Source organism: Solanum dulcamara, chromosome 9, assembly GCF_947179165.1.
Source record: "Solanum dulcamara chromosome 9, daSolDulc1.2, whole genome shotgun sequence".
NCBI classification, from domain to species: Eukaryota; Viridiplantae; Streptophyta; class Magnoliopsida; order Solanales; family Solanaceae; genus Solanum; species Solanum dulcamara.
Genome location: NC_077245.1, coordinates 51,708,595 through 51,726,949, shown reverse-complemented (window position 1 = coordinate 51,726,949; position 18,355 = coordinate 51,708,595). Strand labels below are relative to the sequence as shown.

Below are 18,355 nucleotides of genomic sequence, written 5' to 3'. Positions count from 1 at the left end.
TCATCATTGATTGAGAAAGAGTTTGAGCATGAGTTGAGTTTGAGAAGTATCTTAATTATTTTTTGCAGCATGAGTATTTTGAGTATAAACAAGTCGAGCATTATTATATTAAAATATCTATTTTAAGATTGAGTTAAGAAGTTAAATTATAATTTTATTTTAAATGCATTCACTGAGATGATATTATACCTATTTTAAAGAGAAGAGATGAGTTGAGAGGAGATGAGGATTTTGAGCAAGATGTTCTGATGACGATGTAAATAATTTGTTTTAAAAAAGTGTAATGATTAATGAAGAGGTGATGATGATGTTTTGAGATAATTTTGATGTTTAAATTAAAAGTCCAATGAGACTAAATGATAATGTTAATATGAGCACATGTTTTGTGAGTAGTATTAAGCACCGAGTTGGGTAAGAGTTTAATTGACTCAAACTCCATAACTACATAGCCAATGTAGGATAGAGGCTATGCATCCCTTGTCCCAAAAAAGGACTTGATGATTGGACTCAGAGATGTGGTGTCCTTTACCCTGACAAGGTATTGGTTGGATGTGGCAACGACATTGCTTCGTTGTATCATCACTAGATCATAAGTGATGGTTGTCGATTAGAAAAACTCCCCAAAAGTAAAATATTATATTTTTAAATACTAAGTTGCATTCATTATTGCATATCATTTAAAACATTGTATTATTTTATTCATGATTTATTGAGTTGAGTCATTTTACAGTGAGTCCCTTGAGTTGAATTGAGCTAAGTTGAGTATCTTTGAGTAAATTCCTTTCAGCTTTATTACATACTCATACATTTCATGTGCTGACACCATTTTTCCTACATCATTTTATGATGCAGACACAGGTATTAGAGATCATCAACAAGCATATCGTTGAAGATCTACTTCTCTAGTTTTGGTAAGACCTTTTTGCATTCGGAGGAGCTCATTTCTTTTCGGTCATTCTTTTATTATTTAGTAGTTCTTTGAGATAGCCGTGAACTTGTCTCGATGCCTTATTATGAGTCAATTAGAGGCTTCATAGACATAGTAGAGTTGAATAGAAGGATTCTTTTAGAGTCTGTTTTTAAACCATAATTTCATTATTGTGCTTATGACGTTGAGATTCATTATACTTTAAGTATTTTTAATTTATTATTTATTTATTGATGATAATATTTTCTAAATATCCACTTGAGCTATTTGTCTATTGAGTCGAGTTTTCCGTTAAGTGACTGAATGAGTGATCAGAACAAGTGGTTCACTTGGAGGCCATCAATGATCTCCAAGTGTCGGTCACGCCTAGGGTACCCTCTCGGGGCATGACATGAACAAATGGCTCACCCTTGGATTCAAGTAGAAGTGGTCTCACAGTCGAGGTCTTTCAGCAGTCACCAAAATATACCATATACTCAATAAAAACAGAGCAAATGCAAAATCGATACAAATATAATATACTGGTAGGATCACGTAGCTAATTACAGATATATGAAATATAAACATACAACTACAATATAGTAAAACAAATGATACATAATCATATCAAAATTAATGCAGCACTCAAACTTCTGGTCCTTAACTTGAATCAATTTACACAAAAAGTATGATTAATTACAATTACATCAATCAATTTTGTTCTCCCATGAAACCCACACACAAACTGTTAGTGTACCAGTGTGTTATATGATCCCAAACATAGTTAGTGTACCGGTATGGTACCCAGTTCAAATATAGTTAGTGTACCGACATGGTACTCAATCCAATATACCGGCGTGGTATCTGTTTCAATTGTACCAGCGTGGTACTTGATCCATGTGAAATCACATATCACAATCACAATGAATAATAATCACACTTGTACAGTAAAATAAAATATTCATTATTGTCACGACCCAAGCCTAGTGCCTAGACGTGACATGGCGAATGAGAAACCAGAAAGTACCTCAAACAAGCCTCTTGGAATTCTTTTAGCCTTTACTAGGTAATGACAATAAATAAACAAGTGAAAATCATAATAATAAACCTTCAACTAACATATGTCCAACAATACCTCTAACTTTTAGATTTAACAGGGCTAAGACAAGTCCCTCAATCATAATAGAAATAAATATTATAGTAAGTGTCTAAAGATCTCAACATATCATAAGCTAAAAAGATAAAGGAGTATTATTTTCGAAACATGAAAACTCACCAAAAGTAGCCTTCAAACGAAATCTCAACTAGCCACATAGAGGAAAATGAGGAGGAGCATCGATCCTTACATGATGATATCATGTAGGCAAAAGAGTATGAGTTAGTACATTGAATGTACTAAGATTGTAGGCATGAATTACAAAGTAAAACATTTAGGACATTTATAAGGTAAAGTACATAAATGAGTGCCTGCATGAGTAATCAAGTAGATATCATTTAAATCATACATATATGGATATATACATGCATGAGTAATCATGTAAATAGCATTTGAAACGTTCATTTGTGGAAAGTTGACTATAACCGACATTAAGACCATGTGAGCTCATGAAATCCAACATAACTCCCTATGTTGGCCGGGGCGTCTACTTTTCTAGGGTAGAACTCCATCAACTTTACATTTTAACTTTAACTTTAAGGGCTTTCGTGAATCCATTAGCCTAAGCCTACAAGGACTCCTATATTGACACATAGTTAATGAGACAAGGGGTTGCTAGTAGGACTTTATTACCGAATCTCACCTCAATGACCCATTCGGTGCTAAGTCAATCCCCCAAAATAGTTTAATATTTTAAAATAGTCATAGCGTATAGCTTGAGAATGCAAAACATCATCTTCGGTAGAATAGCTCATTTAAATATTTGGTAATTCAAATATGCAAGAATTTTTCTTATTCCATTAAGAATCCATCATTCATATCATTTCATCATTATTTTATTTCATAAGACTCTCTTTTGATCATAGACGTTGCTTTCATAAACATTCATTTGGAGTCAAAGCTTTTAAGTCAAACTTAATTGAAAATATAGTAAAACTAGGTGGGTTCAAATCACTTCAACTTTCAAACGTGTATGTAAATGAATATGCATAAATACTTTGAAATCCATTTATTAAAAATCATTCTTTAAACAACTCACTATGAATTTCAAGAACCTTTAAAGATCTAAATAGAGAAAATACTTGAAAACCTTCAATTCATACATATGAAATCATTTAGCATCAAAATAGACCAATAATCATTAGTTTAACCATGAGTCATGCTATTAAGTAGAAATAAGAATTACCCATAAGAAAATCTTATTTGAAATTAAGAGAATTAGTTGAAAGAGTTTTGGACTCCATGGGTGGAAGAACCCATAGATAAACACCAACGTACCTTAGAGTAAAGCTTAAAATAAATAAATATAATTTATCATATAATCAAAATACTCTTATTGAAGCCTTACATACCTAGAATTCGAAGCTTTACTCAGAATCAAAGAACTTAATGAATACTCTTGAATCCTAGTCTTTTCTCCTCATCGGAGCATTTTATTTACTATCCGGAGTATATAAATCACCAGAATAATATTTCTACGCTACTAAGAACTAAAATTATATTTTGAGAATGAGTAAAGAAGTGTATAGAGATAATAGTTGCTTGAGAAATGGGTGATATCAAATGGATCTAGATCTTCTATGGTTGGTGAGATGAATCTTCTTTTTATGAAATACCCTTTTTTGGAGCTATGTTTGAATAAGATAACTTCCTAATTAGGATTTGATGTCTCATATGAATTGTAACTCTAGAAGTCTTCTTTCATGTAGTTCAAGATTCAAATGATTTGGAGCATACTACAGTGAGATATGTTTTTTCTTCTACAAATACTCCATTTCATCACAACACCAGATCTTGCAGAGATTAATTTATTTCAACTCATATTCATTTATTTTTTCCTAATCATATATCATGCATGAAATACTAGTGAAGTATTTAACAAGCACATATAATACAAACGGAAAAACAATAGCAAGACTTGTTCTTGGTCTAAAACAAATACAAAATATAAAAATCAATGGCCAAGAAGTACCCAAATTATACTCAAATTCTAATCCTTGGCCAATTTTGTGATTATTCCACCCAACTAGGGCTTTTTCCACCATTAGTTTAGGTCAAAAATCCTCTCCTAAGGTAATCTCCATCGATTCTAATACCCAAGAATCGAATTACAAAGTTAAAGGAGTAATCAACTTACCTTTACCAAAACATTTGGTGGAAAACTGAAGAAAAATAGTTGTAAGTCACCTCTTTCTCTCCATGAACGAAATTGTAGAAGTAAAAATGATTTTGGGACTTCTCCCCTATTAATTTTGCGACTAGACCGCTATAGCGGCCTCACCATAGCAGGATTTTACCCTGCCATAGAAGATTGCTTGCATGGAACAAAAATTTAAAGTTCTCCCCCAAGCCCCCATTTCACAACATACACTCGAATCTTGACGTTCTAAAATTACCATTTCACACCAAGTTCGATATCAGGAGTTTTACTCACTTGAATTCAATTCTAAAAAGTCCGACAAACACATTAATATCTTAGCTATCATAAAAACAAATCTAAGCTTAGACATTAACCCCAATACTTACCCGAATTGCCTAGACCTCCCCTTACTTAGATTCCATTTGAGACTAGTCTAACCTGAAAAATCCTAAGTTACTACACAAAGGTTTTCTGGCCCAAATCTCTTTTCCACTGGCTTCCCCATAATGACCTAAAGAAATCGTTACAATAGATACTAATTTCTCCATCAGTTATACCGTATGTTCTCTTGATTTCCCAAGTGGCTTCCTCTACTGGACTATGCTTCCCCATTATACCTTCACTGGTCTAATTTCTTTAGTTCTCAACTGTCAAACATCACGATAAAAAAAAATTATCAGTTCCTCCTCGTACTGAAGAGTTTTATCCAATAAGACCGAATCTCACTTAATGATATAATCTCATCGCCATGGCACCTCTTCAACATAAATATATGGAACACTGGATGAATTCCGGATAAGCTAGGTGGTAGAGCGAACCTATAAGCCATCGGTCCAACAATGTCAAGAATCTCAAATGGAACAATGTAACGAGGACTAAGCTTACCCTTTTTATCAAACATCATAATTTCTTTCATAGGTGACGCCTTCAATAGGAGTTGCTCACCAACCCGAAATGTCATATCTCTTACTTTGCGATCTGTGCACTCTTTCTGTCTGCTCTAGCCTCTAGGCTGCCAAGAGTTTGACTTGAATACTCCTTACTTAATAAGAACTTGATTCACAAAATGAGAACTTGGTTCTCAAATCAATCAACAAAACTATAATATCAGGACCCCTTTACTTCATAGTGCCCAACATATTACTTAGGAAAGGTTATTACTTTTTGGATGCTTTGCATAGTCATTTAGTGATGAAAAACTTACATAAAAAATCATTAATTAACACATACATTTATAAATATATCGATGTAAAAATACAACTTCATAGGCAATATAAGCATTTCAGATATTAAAAACAAAATATTATTAGAAATGACTAATAATCCTCAGATCGTAGCCATGACTAATCCGAGAATTGAACTTATCATGATACTTATCATAACATTCATGACAAATTTTGTGAGGACTATATCAAAAGCACTATAAATATCATTTGTTACATCGGCAACAACACATAAAGTTTAGAAACTTATCCAGAGAGAGAAAGATGACACTCGAAGCAACAAGGGAGAAAGCGTATTACAAAAAAGTTTGAACTTGTCAACATGAACCATAATGCATTACTGAGATATCTATCTAGTGATACACATGATTTGGTGTAAGACACATGCTTATTTAAAAATATCACCTAAAAAACTCAATTAACAATGAAATTAAAGAACCCAACTATATATATATATAGTACAATTTAAACTATTGTTTATGCAATCAATTAGTGCAGTGTTTGTCCTCTCCTTGTTCACTTCTAAATAATAGAATAGAATTAAAGGTTGCAAGTGAGAAAAGTAGAAGACATGCCAAAGTATAGATAGATAATATATGTGGGGTCCTTTATATATATATATATAGAAGAGTTGCATATGATGAGTAGTCCCTGCCATGTCGAGAGACAAAAGGAATTGAGGGAATATAAGTACATGACTAATTAACATTCCTTGCGCGCATTGCACGATAGTTTTTGTTCTCTTCCACACTCGTAATCATTCACATTTTCCATATTTTTTCGTTAAAAAAATATATTGTGTATCTAGGTAAGAAATAAACAATAACATGCATGTCACTAGAGTTGACAAGAAACAAATCATCCAATAATTTGAGCATTAATTGCGTGTGTTCCAATTTTTTCATATTCCATTGATCAATTTTTTTTATAAGTTTGATTTTCGTAGTAAAAATAGAAAAATCAAATTTCAAAAATACTGACATTTCACATTAATTGTAGGTCCTCCCTACCCTAAGTTTCAATTGGATCAGATCTTGTGACTCAATTTGTACATATGCTTTTTGTTATACGAGTTTTAATTTCTCTGTAAAAGCAAAAAAATTATAGCGACAAATCAATGACTGCTCGATGGAAGAATCATTCCACTTGTATTATGTTTTTACACTAATTATAAATGTATAGCTCGTGTCTATTTATAAATGTCCTTATCACATGATTATAAGTTAATAATAGAGTATTACTTTAATTTATCATTTAACTAAAGTAAACTCACTTGGTTGGATATAAGGACCAGTATAAATGTTTTTTTTTTCTCTTCAAAATAGAGCATTTGGTCTTGGACACTGCATTTAATTTATTTCACCCAGTATAAAAGATTGCATTAGTACTCGTTTCTTCTAGAGGTATTACTGAACATTTCTATGGAATAAACATGAAAAACTAGGAACATGTTTTCTTTGTTAAACCATTTTTTAAAAACAAAATTAAAAGTGGTGTGTGTTTTGTATAAGGTTTTATTCAAGTAGCAAGAAGCATGCAATGTAGATTCATGTTAATTATAAATTTTCAAAAACACAAGCATACATCCATATGAAATAATGAAACTACACATGTAAAAATAGAAATAAAACAATACCAAGGTTAAAAAGACAGAGTCCAGAGGACTAATTCAAGTTTCAAATTAAATAATAAGTTCATGTTTGGTCATAGATTTTGAAGTTTAAAGTTGAACTTGCAAATTTTGAGCTTCTGAAGTTGTGATTTTTGAAATTTAAAGTTGTGTTAATTTGGACATATATTTTACTTGAAAACGATTTCAAGTTTTATGAATAGAAGTCCCAAAAATCCAAAAACTGGATAAAATATTTAAAGTTCAAATTTTTAAAATCTGATTAAATTTCATGGTCAAAGAGATATTTGAATATAAATTTTTAAAATATATGACAAACACCAGCGAAGAGTAAATGATGACATGTACGCTCTCACAACTAACCCTCGACCTGGTCCCTTACTACAATAAGAATAGTTAAGAACAATAAATAAAGATACGAGTATTTTACGTGGAAACCACCTTACTCAAGGGAGGAAAAACCACGACATGTCTCACAGGATTTCAGCAAGATTCCATTATCATCAAGGAGCAACAATGATTGCAAATTCATGCAATCCCAAGGATTAAACTCTTAATCCCTTCCCCCTTACTATGATAATCTGAAATCTTCAACCACTAAGCAACACCTCTGTTGCTCACTAAACTAATCCCCTCAAATTACTTTAGACTTTAACAATGCTCCATGGCTAACTCTAGCCACCAATTACTCAGATCTGAGAAATAAGAGAAGAAACGAGCAGTAACTCTACTTCACCCAACATCAACTAACTCTAGTTGACACTCCTAGGCAACTGTACCCAAGAGAACATCAAACAAATGGTGAAAATAAGCTTGACTAAAACATAGATGATTCGACTAACTAACTCTAGTTAATCCGACTCAAGCCAAGAGAACACCAAACAAATGGTGAAAAGAAGCTTGACTAAAACATAGATGATTCGACTAACTAACTCTAGTTGATCCGACTCAAGCTAAAGACTTACACAAGCAAATGATCTACTATCCTTTATAACTTAGGAGTAGATTTAGAATATAAGAGCAAAGACACAAAACTCAAAATCCAACTGAAGATGTTTTAACGCTGGATCAGGTCTCTGTTGAGTATGAGCAATGTTCTTCCTTGAAATGGTTTTTGCTTTGTGTATGGACTTGATTTGCAAAAGCTTGATTGTGGCTATATTAATTAAACATAATATAAGATGGCCATGTCCCTTTGAAACAATTCTATTGGCCAAGAACCAAGAGGCCTGCCACACCGACACATCTCGAGCACTCACAAAAGGTGGTTACTGACAATGTCCTATTTTCAGCTGTCACTTTCAGTTTGCACAAAACGATTCTATCATAGGATCAGGTCTCATACCAGATCCCAGTTTGTCAAATCATCAAAACTACAATCTAACACAAAATTATTAGTAAATTTTATTTTTCTTTCTTTATGTTTCCCTTTCCTTCTAATATTATTTTCATTCTAGCTTTCCTTATTTTCTAAAACTAACATGGATTAGGATTTTGGTAGTTCTTAAGATCACGATTGCTAGCCAATAGAGCATGGCAAAACATTTATAAAAAAAAATTAAGGAGTTTTTTCTTACCTAAAAAGTAACCATCAAAAGTCCATATCATCACCTAATGATAATCAAACAAACTTAATCATTTCACAATAAACAGAAATGTCAAAAAATGGATTATATATGTTCATTGTAATTTGACATACTCAAAATATGTTAATTACCCACTCTATTATCTAATTGGGGCAAATTTAGTTCTCCGACGAGCTAACTGTTCAAGGTAGATATTTACCTATATTATATTGTGGTTTTAAAATCACCTGATTATGTGAATATTTTTACATCATCGTATCAAAATAAAATTTAAAATGATATATTCATAGTTTTTTCTTACGTATTTCTTAACATAATTCGCTTCTTACTTTGTAGAAATTAAGGGACAAAACTTTAATTAGGATGTTAGTTACAACTAACTGTATGGAAAGTTCCCCTTCAAATTGATTAAAGCTTTGGAGTTTATGTGGGGCAAAATTCTTAACGAACCATAACCAATTTCTAACTTTCTTTAGACCAAGAATCTTTCTTTGGTTATCTTCCTTTTCTACCATATTATCCATCGATAAATTAAATATGCCAACTACTTAATTATAATTCGAATCCTAGGATATAATTTATTGTGGTTCAAAGCCAAAGTAGTACTCTTCAATTAGTTTTTTTAGTTTTTCGCTAGGTATTTGATATTCACAATTTCATATTAGGATCTCGACTAATCAGGATTCGCACCATATAAGGCCCATTTAAGAAGAAAGCCTTCCGATTTCTGATAAAATTTTATTCATACTCAAAACTCAAATCTGAAACTTTTAAATAAGGATGAAGGAATTTTCTATCCATCCCACCATAATTTTTGTTTGGTCATTTACTTTACTATTTTTGAATGATTTAGGAAAATGTTTTACTACTGAAGTGTCATCCCCCCACCCCCCACCGCCCCACACACACCTTTATTCAAGTCCATTTGGTGTTTAGAAAGATTTCTTATGTGTCTTTTCTATATCTATATGTACAAATTATAATTGGACAAACCGTAAAGGCAAAGTTAAAAATAAAAGGCTAAGATGAATCCCGTAGCCTCCCACTAATAATATGAAGAAGTAAAGAACAAGAAACCGGTCATTGCCTTTTTCTACTTTTTTTTCTTTTGCTACTATAAAATATAGTGAAATAGGGTATTTACTAATGGGCTTATAAATTATTTATAAGTTGTTTTTAATTTTTTTGAATGTTTGATCGGTCAATTTAATGTTTTTTTTATTTAAAATAAGCCTCAATAAATAATTAAATTTGTTTGGATACACTTATTTTAAACAGTTTATAAGTTGAAAATAGCTTATAAGTCAAAAAAATAAGTTGGGTTGCACCTATTTATAATTTTTTTACGTATAAGCAGTTTTCAACTTATAAGTTATTTAAAATAAGTCCATCTAAGGGTGTTCATGGTTCGGTTTGACTCGGTTTTTAGCTAAAACTAAACCAAATCAATTAAGGCGGTTTTCTTTAATATTCAAACCAAACCAAAACATTATAGTATAAATTCTATCGGTTTTGATTTTATCGATTTTGTCGGTTTTATCGGTTTGGTTCGTTTTTTTACAGGTTGAAATAATATATTTTATAATGCAAAAAAATTGACAAACTTATTTACTACCTTCATACTGCAAATCAATAGAATTTCAAAACAACTGTCATTAATCTTCAAAGATACCTAAACTCGTTCAGAGATATTGAGGACAGAAGAAAAGTATATAAGCTAAATAAGTTACCACCTAAAGTCCAAGCTAGAGCTATAAGAGAGAAGCAAATATGGTTCCAATAATATCAAACTTGAATATGTCCTAACTGGAACTATGTCTGATGTTCTTGTAAAGTATATAAGCTAAAATGATAAGCTCTAAAAAGGACAAAATATCAACAACATAAATTCATAAGTTGGTGGATTGTTCAACTCCTACGGTCCACGAAGGAAATGACTTCAAAAATAAATAATTGACAACCTGTTTTGACCGTCCAAGTTCGATACCGAATCTGAGAAGAGGAACCACTAGAATAAAAAGAAGTCCTTCAAGAAACATCATTTTTTTCACTATTGCATGAAGTAATTGAAGCATTCCAGCCGTGACCAATAGAAAACTTGCTACTTTACTTTTGTTCAAGATGAAACTATTTGAAAGAAAACTGAAAGCACGGATTAGCACGGCAGCATATGCAAAAATAGCCTCGAAAGAAATTACAAAATTTCCACCACGAGGAAGATAGCAACTACTGCATAGTAGTACAACCTCCACAACAACAAAATTAAAAAGGCTAGCCCATAAAAGGTTAATTATATACATTACTTTTTCATTAATCAAGTTAACAAAAATAACAAGGTCTTTAAACAGTCCTCCGAATGATCAACATTCAACACAAAAGAACCATATACCCAACTGTCACCAGAGAAAGATCACTTAATTGCTTGCATAAAAGTGTGATTAAATACAAAAAACAAGTCAATAGCATAATCCAAAAGTACTTCAGGTGAAGCAGCAGCAAAAACTTGAAAATTAACTATCAAAGAGCAAAACAGTTACACTATGAATTTTAATTGCAACATCCAAACTAATCAATGCTCAAGGTTATGCCAGCATATTCTGGAAAAAAAAAAAAGTTTAACAAAGTAGGCGTTAAAACTTTTTAAAACATAAAAGACATATTCATAAAGAGTTAAATGTATAAATTTACCTTTTTCAACTATCTCAAGTTTCTGAATTTCTTCTAAAAAATCTTCAAGCTTGCATTCTTTGGAAGTTGATCTTAATTATTGTTGAGTGCAAATAAGAGCTTCTACTGTCTTTGGAGATAAAGAACTTCGATAAGAGTCAAGAATTCGACCACCGATGCTAAAAGTTGATTCAGAAGCAACAGTAGAAATAGGAATAGAAAGAACATCTCTTTCCATCCTAGAAATAATTGGATATCCAGTCGAAGAAATTTTCCACCAAGCCAAAATATCTAACTCTTTGGTCTTTTCCAAATCATCTACCAAGTACTTCTCAAGTTCTGATTTATTTTCAGTATTGTCTTCATCTGCCAAATAATTCTCCCATTGTGATTGTCACATCTCGTCACTATGTATGGTATCAATTTCATCATTCAAGCTATTTTGACCATCAATTTTATCGGTATGAGTCTCACAAAAAGAACTCATGTAGTAATCATACAAGCGACTCAAAGTATCCATCACCTTTTTCGATTTTTCGGCTCCCACCAAACAACCATAAGAGTTTTTAAACAGATATTCCACATATTTCAACTTGTATCGAGGATCCATAACAACAGCAATGAATAATAATTTGTTCATACTTTCAAAAGTACCCCAGTATTTGTTAAATTTAAGCTCCATCTTTTTAGCCAAGCCACTCAAAATAGAATCTTCACTACGAACATATTTGCAAATTATCTTTTGAAGATTAAAGATCTCATGGAAGAAAGAATTGGAAGTAACATATGAAATTCCTAAGAATTTCAAAGTTACCTGGTAGAAAATCTCAAGAAAATTAATGAAAACTTTAACATTCTTCCAATCATCTATCGATGGATGCCCTCCCACATTATTTGTTTCTAAACAATACTTGAGGTACTTGTGATCATCATCATACATTTTTGAAAATGCCCTTTCAAATTTTACAGTTGTATCTAACATCATATATGTGGAGTTCCACCTAGTCTCAATATCTAAAGTCAAAAGACCATGAGTGTCAATCTTAACCTTCTTGACAAATGACTTAACATATTTGATAGCATTTCTTACCCGAGAAGTAGACTCATTTTGTTCACCGAGTCCTTCTTTCACGATCAAATTTAAAATATGAGCATTACATCTAACATGTAAGAACTCATTTCCTAAGATGCCTCCTTTCCAATCCTCAATTCTTCTCTTCAAGTTTTTAATTGCAGAATCATTAGCAGAATCACCAGCAAAGTAATTGGAGATACTTTGTTGGTTACCTCCACTGGCTCCACCTCTTTTTGAATAGTGGTAGTTTCCATCTGAAAAAAATATCCGAAAATCTAAATAAATAGAGAAATCCAAAATCATTAGATAAAAACTAAATCAACAAAAAAAAAACTAAATCAGTGGAGAAAATCTAAAATAACAGAGAAATAAAATAAAAAAACACATACAAGATGAAAGACTAGAGAAGCAATTCATTCAAGTAAAACTTCAAAGACACAAAAATAATTACACAAACAAAGAGTAGGGAACATACAAAAAGTAACCAAAAAAGTAAAAGGAAGAAAAAGTTACAGACTTACAGGGATTAAAGCTTCTTGCACTCAATTGTTATCGTGAGAGACTGAGAGCAGAATAGAGGTCTACAAGGTTTGGGAGGAAATAAGAGGGAACTGAAAATCTAACGAGGGAAAAAATTATTTATGCTATCTATTCAATAAGGATTTTTTATTTTACTTTAAACGTAAATGGGCTTGGAGAACATGTGCTAGATTTTTTTCTTGGAATGATCCTAAATTATGAAGAAGTTAAAAAATAGATAAAGTTTAATAAACATATATAAATATATATAATATTTTAAATATGTACATATTTATCGGTTTGGTTCGATTTTCTTTATGGGTAAACACCAAACCAAACCAAATGTTAACGATTTTTAAAAATCTAAAATCAAACCAAACCAAATCGAACCGATTTTTGATTTATTAAATCGGTTTGACTTGATTTATCAGTTCGGATCGATTTTTCAGTCTCATTCGAACACCCCTGAGTCCATCCAAACAGGCTATAATACTTATTTCTTTTACAGTGTTTGACTGAATACAAAATTTAACAGTAAAAAAAAATTGAAATTTATAATTTAATATAAAATATAAATATTTATATGACTTATAAATCATTCTATTAAGAATAACATAAAAAGTTCTAAACGTGTCAATAATTAGCTTATTTTTTTAATTTTATTTATTTATTTATTATCTACTCAAATTTAACTCAATCTGATAATTTTACAACTCCTAAAATTAATATGATGTTGTGCATGAGTAGTTTCTTTTTACGTGATGAGTAACGGAGTTTGCATGCCTTCTGTTATTGTCCTACACAAAGATGTCATCCTTCACGCGCTATGTGTGAGTGGATCACGCGTGTCTTTCAATCATCATGAGAAAACAAATAGAGTGAAAAGTTGAGACTGAAAAATTCTCAAAAAAGGAAACTTAACTCGACATGTGATATAAAATTATAATTTAAAAATTATTATATAAAATTAAATTTTTATTTGGACGTAAAATTTGAATTTCTTAAATTATTTTTCCTCAAAAATATAAAAGAAATCCACAAGTCATGAAAATTATTAAAAGTTTTCCAATTCTTATACAATTTTACTAAATGAGCAAAAAGTTCATAGTATAGTATAATATACTATCACAAGGCTATTTAAAAAAATGCCATATTTCTTGATTGAACTTTAGTTCAATATAAAGTAAAATTGAACATAAGATATAGTGTACACTATTTTATAATATAATCCTCTTGTACAACACAAACAATCTCTTTCGTGGAACATGCATTTCCCAATTAGATAACTGAAAAGATGAACCAACATAGTACTTTGAGCAGTTTATTGGTAAACACCATTAATGTTTTGAATCCGATGAAAATAGGTTGAAGAATGAACTAAACTAAGAAAGATTTACTTCAAAAAGATTTCTAAACATGAAATCATTTCCACATCTAAATCACAATAATCAGGTTTATAAATATGGTTGGTAGAAATAAATATATCTGCCAATTTATGAATTATTATTTCTTAACAAAAAATAAATCTACGAGTAAAGTTTTAAAATTACGATTTATAATTTCAAATTATGTTTTTTGGAGAATTTGAATTTGAATCCTGATAAAAAAAAATAATTGTATGTTCATATGTTGATTTTGAAATTGTGACTTCATATTACATGTTCAAACACAAGCTTAGAATCTGTTTGGCCATGTAAATTATTCATTTTTTTAAAATTTTCTTTCCACTTTATTTGAAAATCGCATTTTGCTTTTGAAAAACATTCAAAACTAGATCTATTTTCAATATATATATATATATATATATATATATATATATATATATATATATATATATATATATATATTGATATTTAAATTATATCTCATGTTTTATTTTTTTTACAAAAAATACATTCAAACAATCAAATATTATTTGCAAAAACTAAAACCAAACACAAGTACTCCAACTTCAAAATTTTCAAATAAAGTAAGAAAATTATTTATAAAAGTATGTAGGAACTCGTATATGGAATCTAATCTATGACATGATGTGACTATCTATTTGAGATATAGTCATTTTAGAGAAAATTTAATTGTATGTTTTTTTATTCAAGTTGAGTATTTTTCTAAATTTTAGAAATAAAGGGATATAAACTGTATACTCAATTTTGTCTCTTTCTTCTAATTCACTTTCTTGAGTTTCTAAAGGTCTAGGGAGTCTTCCCAGCGGCCTAGAGTGCAGATATCATAACTAAATAACTCAGGAACATATCGAGAGAGAATTGAATTTGGTTAGTTACTGAGTCAAATATTTTATATTTCACTACTATTCTCATTTATTACTATTGTAACCGTTATTATCTATTAGGTACTACTATTACTATTACTTTTATTATTATTATTATTATTATTAAATCTTTCACTATTTTTAAAATTATAATTTTTTAATCAATATTACTATTATTATTTTGGGAAAATGGTCTAAAGTATATTTGAACTTTGCCGAAAATTATTGTAACAATCCCAAACTTTGGGCGAATCCTATTGCCCCCCTTGCATTATTTAATGGTGTATTTTAAAGGTATATTCGTATCCAGTTGGATCAGTGTGTGAATACACGTATGACGGGCGCGTAGGGCATGAAATAATACTTTATGAGCCTATCATTAACTGCCACGAATCAATAAGGGGGAAAATTAATTTGTAATTTTTATTGTAATAATATTTATTAATTTAGACCCAATTATTTTTGAGAAAATAGCTAAAAGCCCCCCAAACCTATACTCGGATTTTCAACTACACACTTAAATTTCACGGGGGTCCTATCACCCCCCCCCCCCCGAAGTGTTTAAAACTGAAATTATTACCTCCCTAAATGCTTAGCTAGCAATATGAGTGTATTTCACTCTCTTTGAGAGAGTGAGCACAAAAAATAATATTAAAACTTTATTTGTAATATCTCTTTTCATAAATATATGTATTTTTAATTATTCTTTTTTGAAAAAAAATATATTTTCTTTCTTCTCCATAGCAAACATAGACCAAATCTCTCCACCACTCACCATTTCTAAGCCTCCGCCGTTGCTACCATCTCCATCGGATTCACCATTGTTGATTCCAAACAAGTTTTCAAACTCTCATGTAAAAAAATAATTGCAAAACCAATTTAATCAACTATAGATAGAATGGCATATATTTATATCACCCCAAAAGGCTTTGGATCTAATTTAGAAAAAATTGATCTGGGTTTAATTAAACCCATTTGTACCCCAAAAATGATTTTGTTTAAGCTAATAGATCATTTAATTATCAATCTCAACTCTCAACTAATTAATTACATTTTAGAATCGGCATGTTATCAATTTTATTAATTGCTCAATTGCCGGTGAATCAATCTTTTTCTCTTCGAAATTACCTTTGCCGGCATCAATAACGATGGTGTGGAGCACATTGTCGGCTTCTCTTCATCTTCCTTGAGAGGATAATGCTCATCTCCGATGACCTCCATTAATGGCAGCACCACTCCCTCCTTTCATCCTTTCTCTTTCCTTTCCCCTCACTTTTTTTAGTTTGTTTTTCAATTTCTCCGACGAGCAAAGTTCGAATATCCCCCAATGAATTTCGCCGTCATTATTCACCTCTCTTCTTCACAAGTGCAACTCCAATAAAAAAAAAAATACATTAATGGTGAAAGTATCTATGGTGTATGAAGGAATGACGAGAATAAAGGAGAAAAAGGATAAAGAATTATAAAAACTAAAAAAATAAACAAATATCGACGTGTCAAATGCGTGAAAATTACAAGTCAATATAGATGTGGTTATGACTTTTTAAGGGTAATAATTTCAGTTTTAAACACTTCAGTGGGGTAATAGGACCCCCGTGAAGTATGAGAGTGAGTTGAAAATCCGGCTATAGGTTGGGAGGGAGGGCTTTTGGCTATTTTCTCATTTCTTTTTGCCTCTTTACCTAATTCTTCTTCCCCTTAGCCATTGTTCACTCAAACACAAATCACCATTGTAGCTCAAAGAGGTAAGCTTTAAGGAATTTTTGTCACGATCTAAAATGGGCTATGAGTGGCACCACACTTAACCTCGTAGGTGGGAGAACCAATGACAAAACTCCAGCCTATATTAGCGATTCAACTTATAAAATATGATAATAATGAGGAAACTCAAACTTTATTAAAGTAAGAAACAACAATCCACTAGAGTCTACTACATACGATTCCCCAAAATCTGAAAGTCATTACATCAAGAACATCTAATTCTAAAATATTAAGTTTGAAAATATGAAACGCTAGAATAAAATAACTAAAATAGTTCATGTCTGAAAACTAAGGACATCATGTCATGACTGGGAGAATCCAACATGAGCTAGAAGGAATAGTTCACCCTGGAACCTGATGTGCTGGACACTGGCTATAGCTGAGGTCGAGTTGAAGTCGATGGTATACTCACTGTACTACACAAAATAAAATTAAAAAATTAAAAATAGGATCAGTACAGGGCACCATATACTGAGTAGGTATCATCGGCTGATTCGAATTAGAAATCAATATGTATAAAGTAATAGAAGGAAATCAACTATAACACTTAACAGGTGGAAAACAACAAGATCAAGATCAAATGACAATACAACGAAACAAGCACATAATCAATCAACATTATTAAGAACGCACACTCTTTTGGAAAATGGGTTATTTGAGATTGAGTATATTAAGTCATTTTATATGATTTCCTTTAATATTATCATGTCAGAATGTGACACCCGATCTAATAATATCATGTCGGCTCGTGGCATTTGATTTAAATATATCGTGTCGGTTCATGACACCTGATCCAATAATATCATGTCGGCTCGTGGCATTTGATTTAAATATATCGTGTCGGTTCATGACACCTGATCCAATAATATCATGTCGGCTCGTGGTATCTGATCCAAATATATTATGTCAGCTCGTGACACCCGATTCAATTTTATCACATCGGTTCGTGACATCCGATCTAATTTTATCGTGTCGGTTCGTGATACTAGATCCAATTCTATCATGTCGGCTTGTGACACCCGATCCAATTATAATTAATTCATCATTCTTTATTATCACTTTTCACTTCATTAACAATATTTCATCAAGTCTTTTTTATTCAAGGCATCACTTTTGATAGGGCAAGTTCAAGATTGTAGATTTCACAGTTTTGGAATTGCAGACCAATCACAACAACATATCAATCATCCAAACCACAATAATTAAATGCATGGAAAACTTCACAACATTACTCAACGACTATCAATCACTGTTAAGAGTCTCTCTATGATATAGAATAAACCATAACCACCTCAATCGAAGAACCAAAGTTAAGAAAGCTAATTCACCAATGTCTTTCCTTTCTTCAAAGCCTCACGCTTCCAATCTATCAAGTATACAATATTCATAAGCAAACGAATCCGTAGACACTAATATTATATA

The 18,355-nt window shown here is 31.2% G+C and overlaps 1 protein-coding gene across 1 annotated transcript; it reads right to left on the bottom strand.

Moving 5' to 3' along the window:
* Positions 1-11,406: 11,406 nt before the first annotated feature.
* LOC129903684 (zinc finger BED domain-containing protein RICESLEEPER 2-like) lies at positions 11,407-16,393 on the bottom strand. The gene is made up of 4 exons (XM_055979225.1): positions 16,301-16,393; positions 15,941-16,019; positions 11,784-12,638; positions 11,407-11,675 (listed from the first exon to the last, which is right to left on the bottom strand). Exons 1-4 carry the CDS (start codon positions 16,391-16,393, stop codon positions 11,407-11,409), a joined length of 1,296 nt encoding a protein of 431 aa, XP_055835200.1.
* Positions 16,394-18,355: the final 1,962 nt, after the last annotated feature.

What these genes read in the sequence shown, in the direction of transcription:
- LOC129903684 (XM_055979225.1), bottom strand. Translation starts at nt 16,393, where the DNA reads ATGGAGGTCATCGGAGATGAGCATTATCCTCTCAAGGAAGATGAAGAG. An exon ending in CGTTATTGATGCCGGCAAAG is followed by an intron (nt 16,020 to 16,300) that starts GTAATTTCGAAG and finishes TTTACATGAGAG; the next exon opens with TTTGAAAACTTGTTTGGAAT. An exon ending in AGGCTTAGAAATGGTGAGTG is followed by an intron (nt 12,639 to 15,940) that starts GTGGAGAGATTT and finishes TATTTTTTTCAG; the next exon opens with ATGGAAACTACCACTATTCA.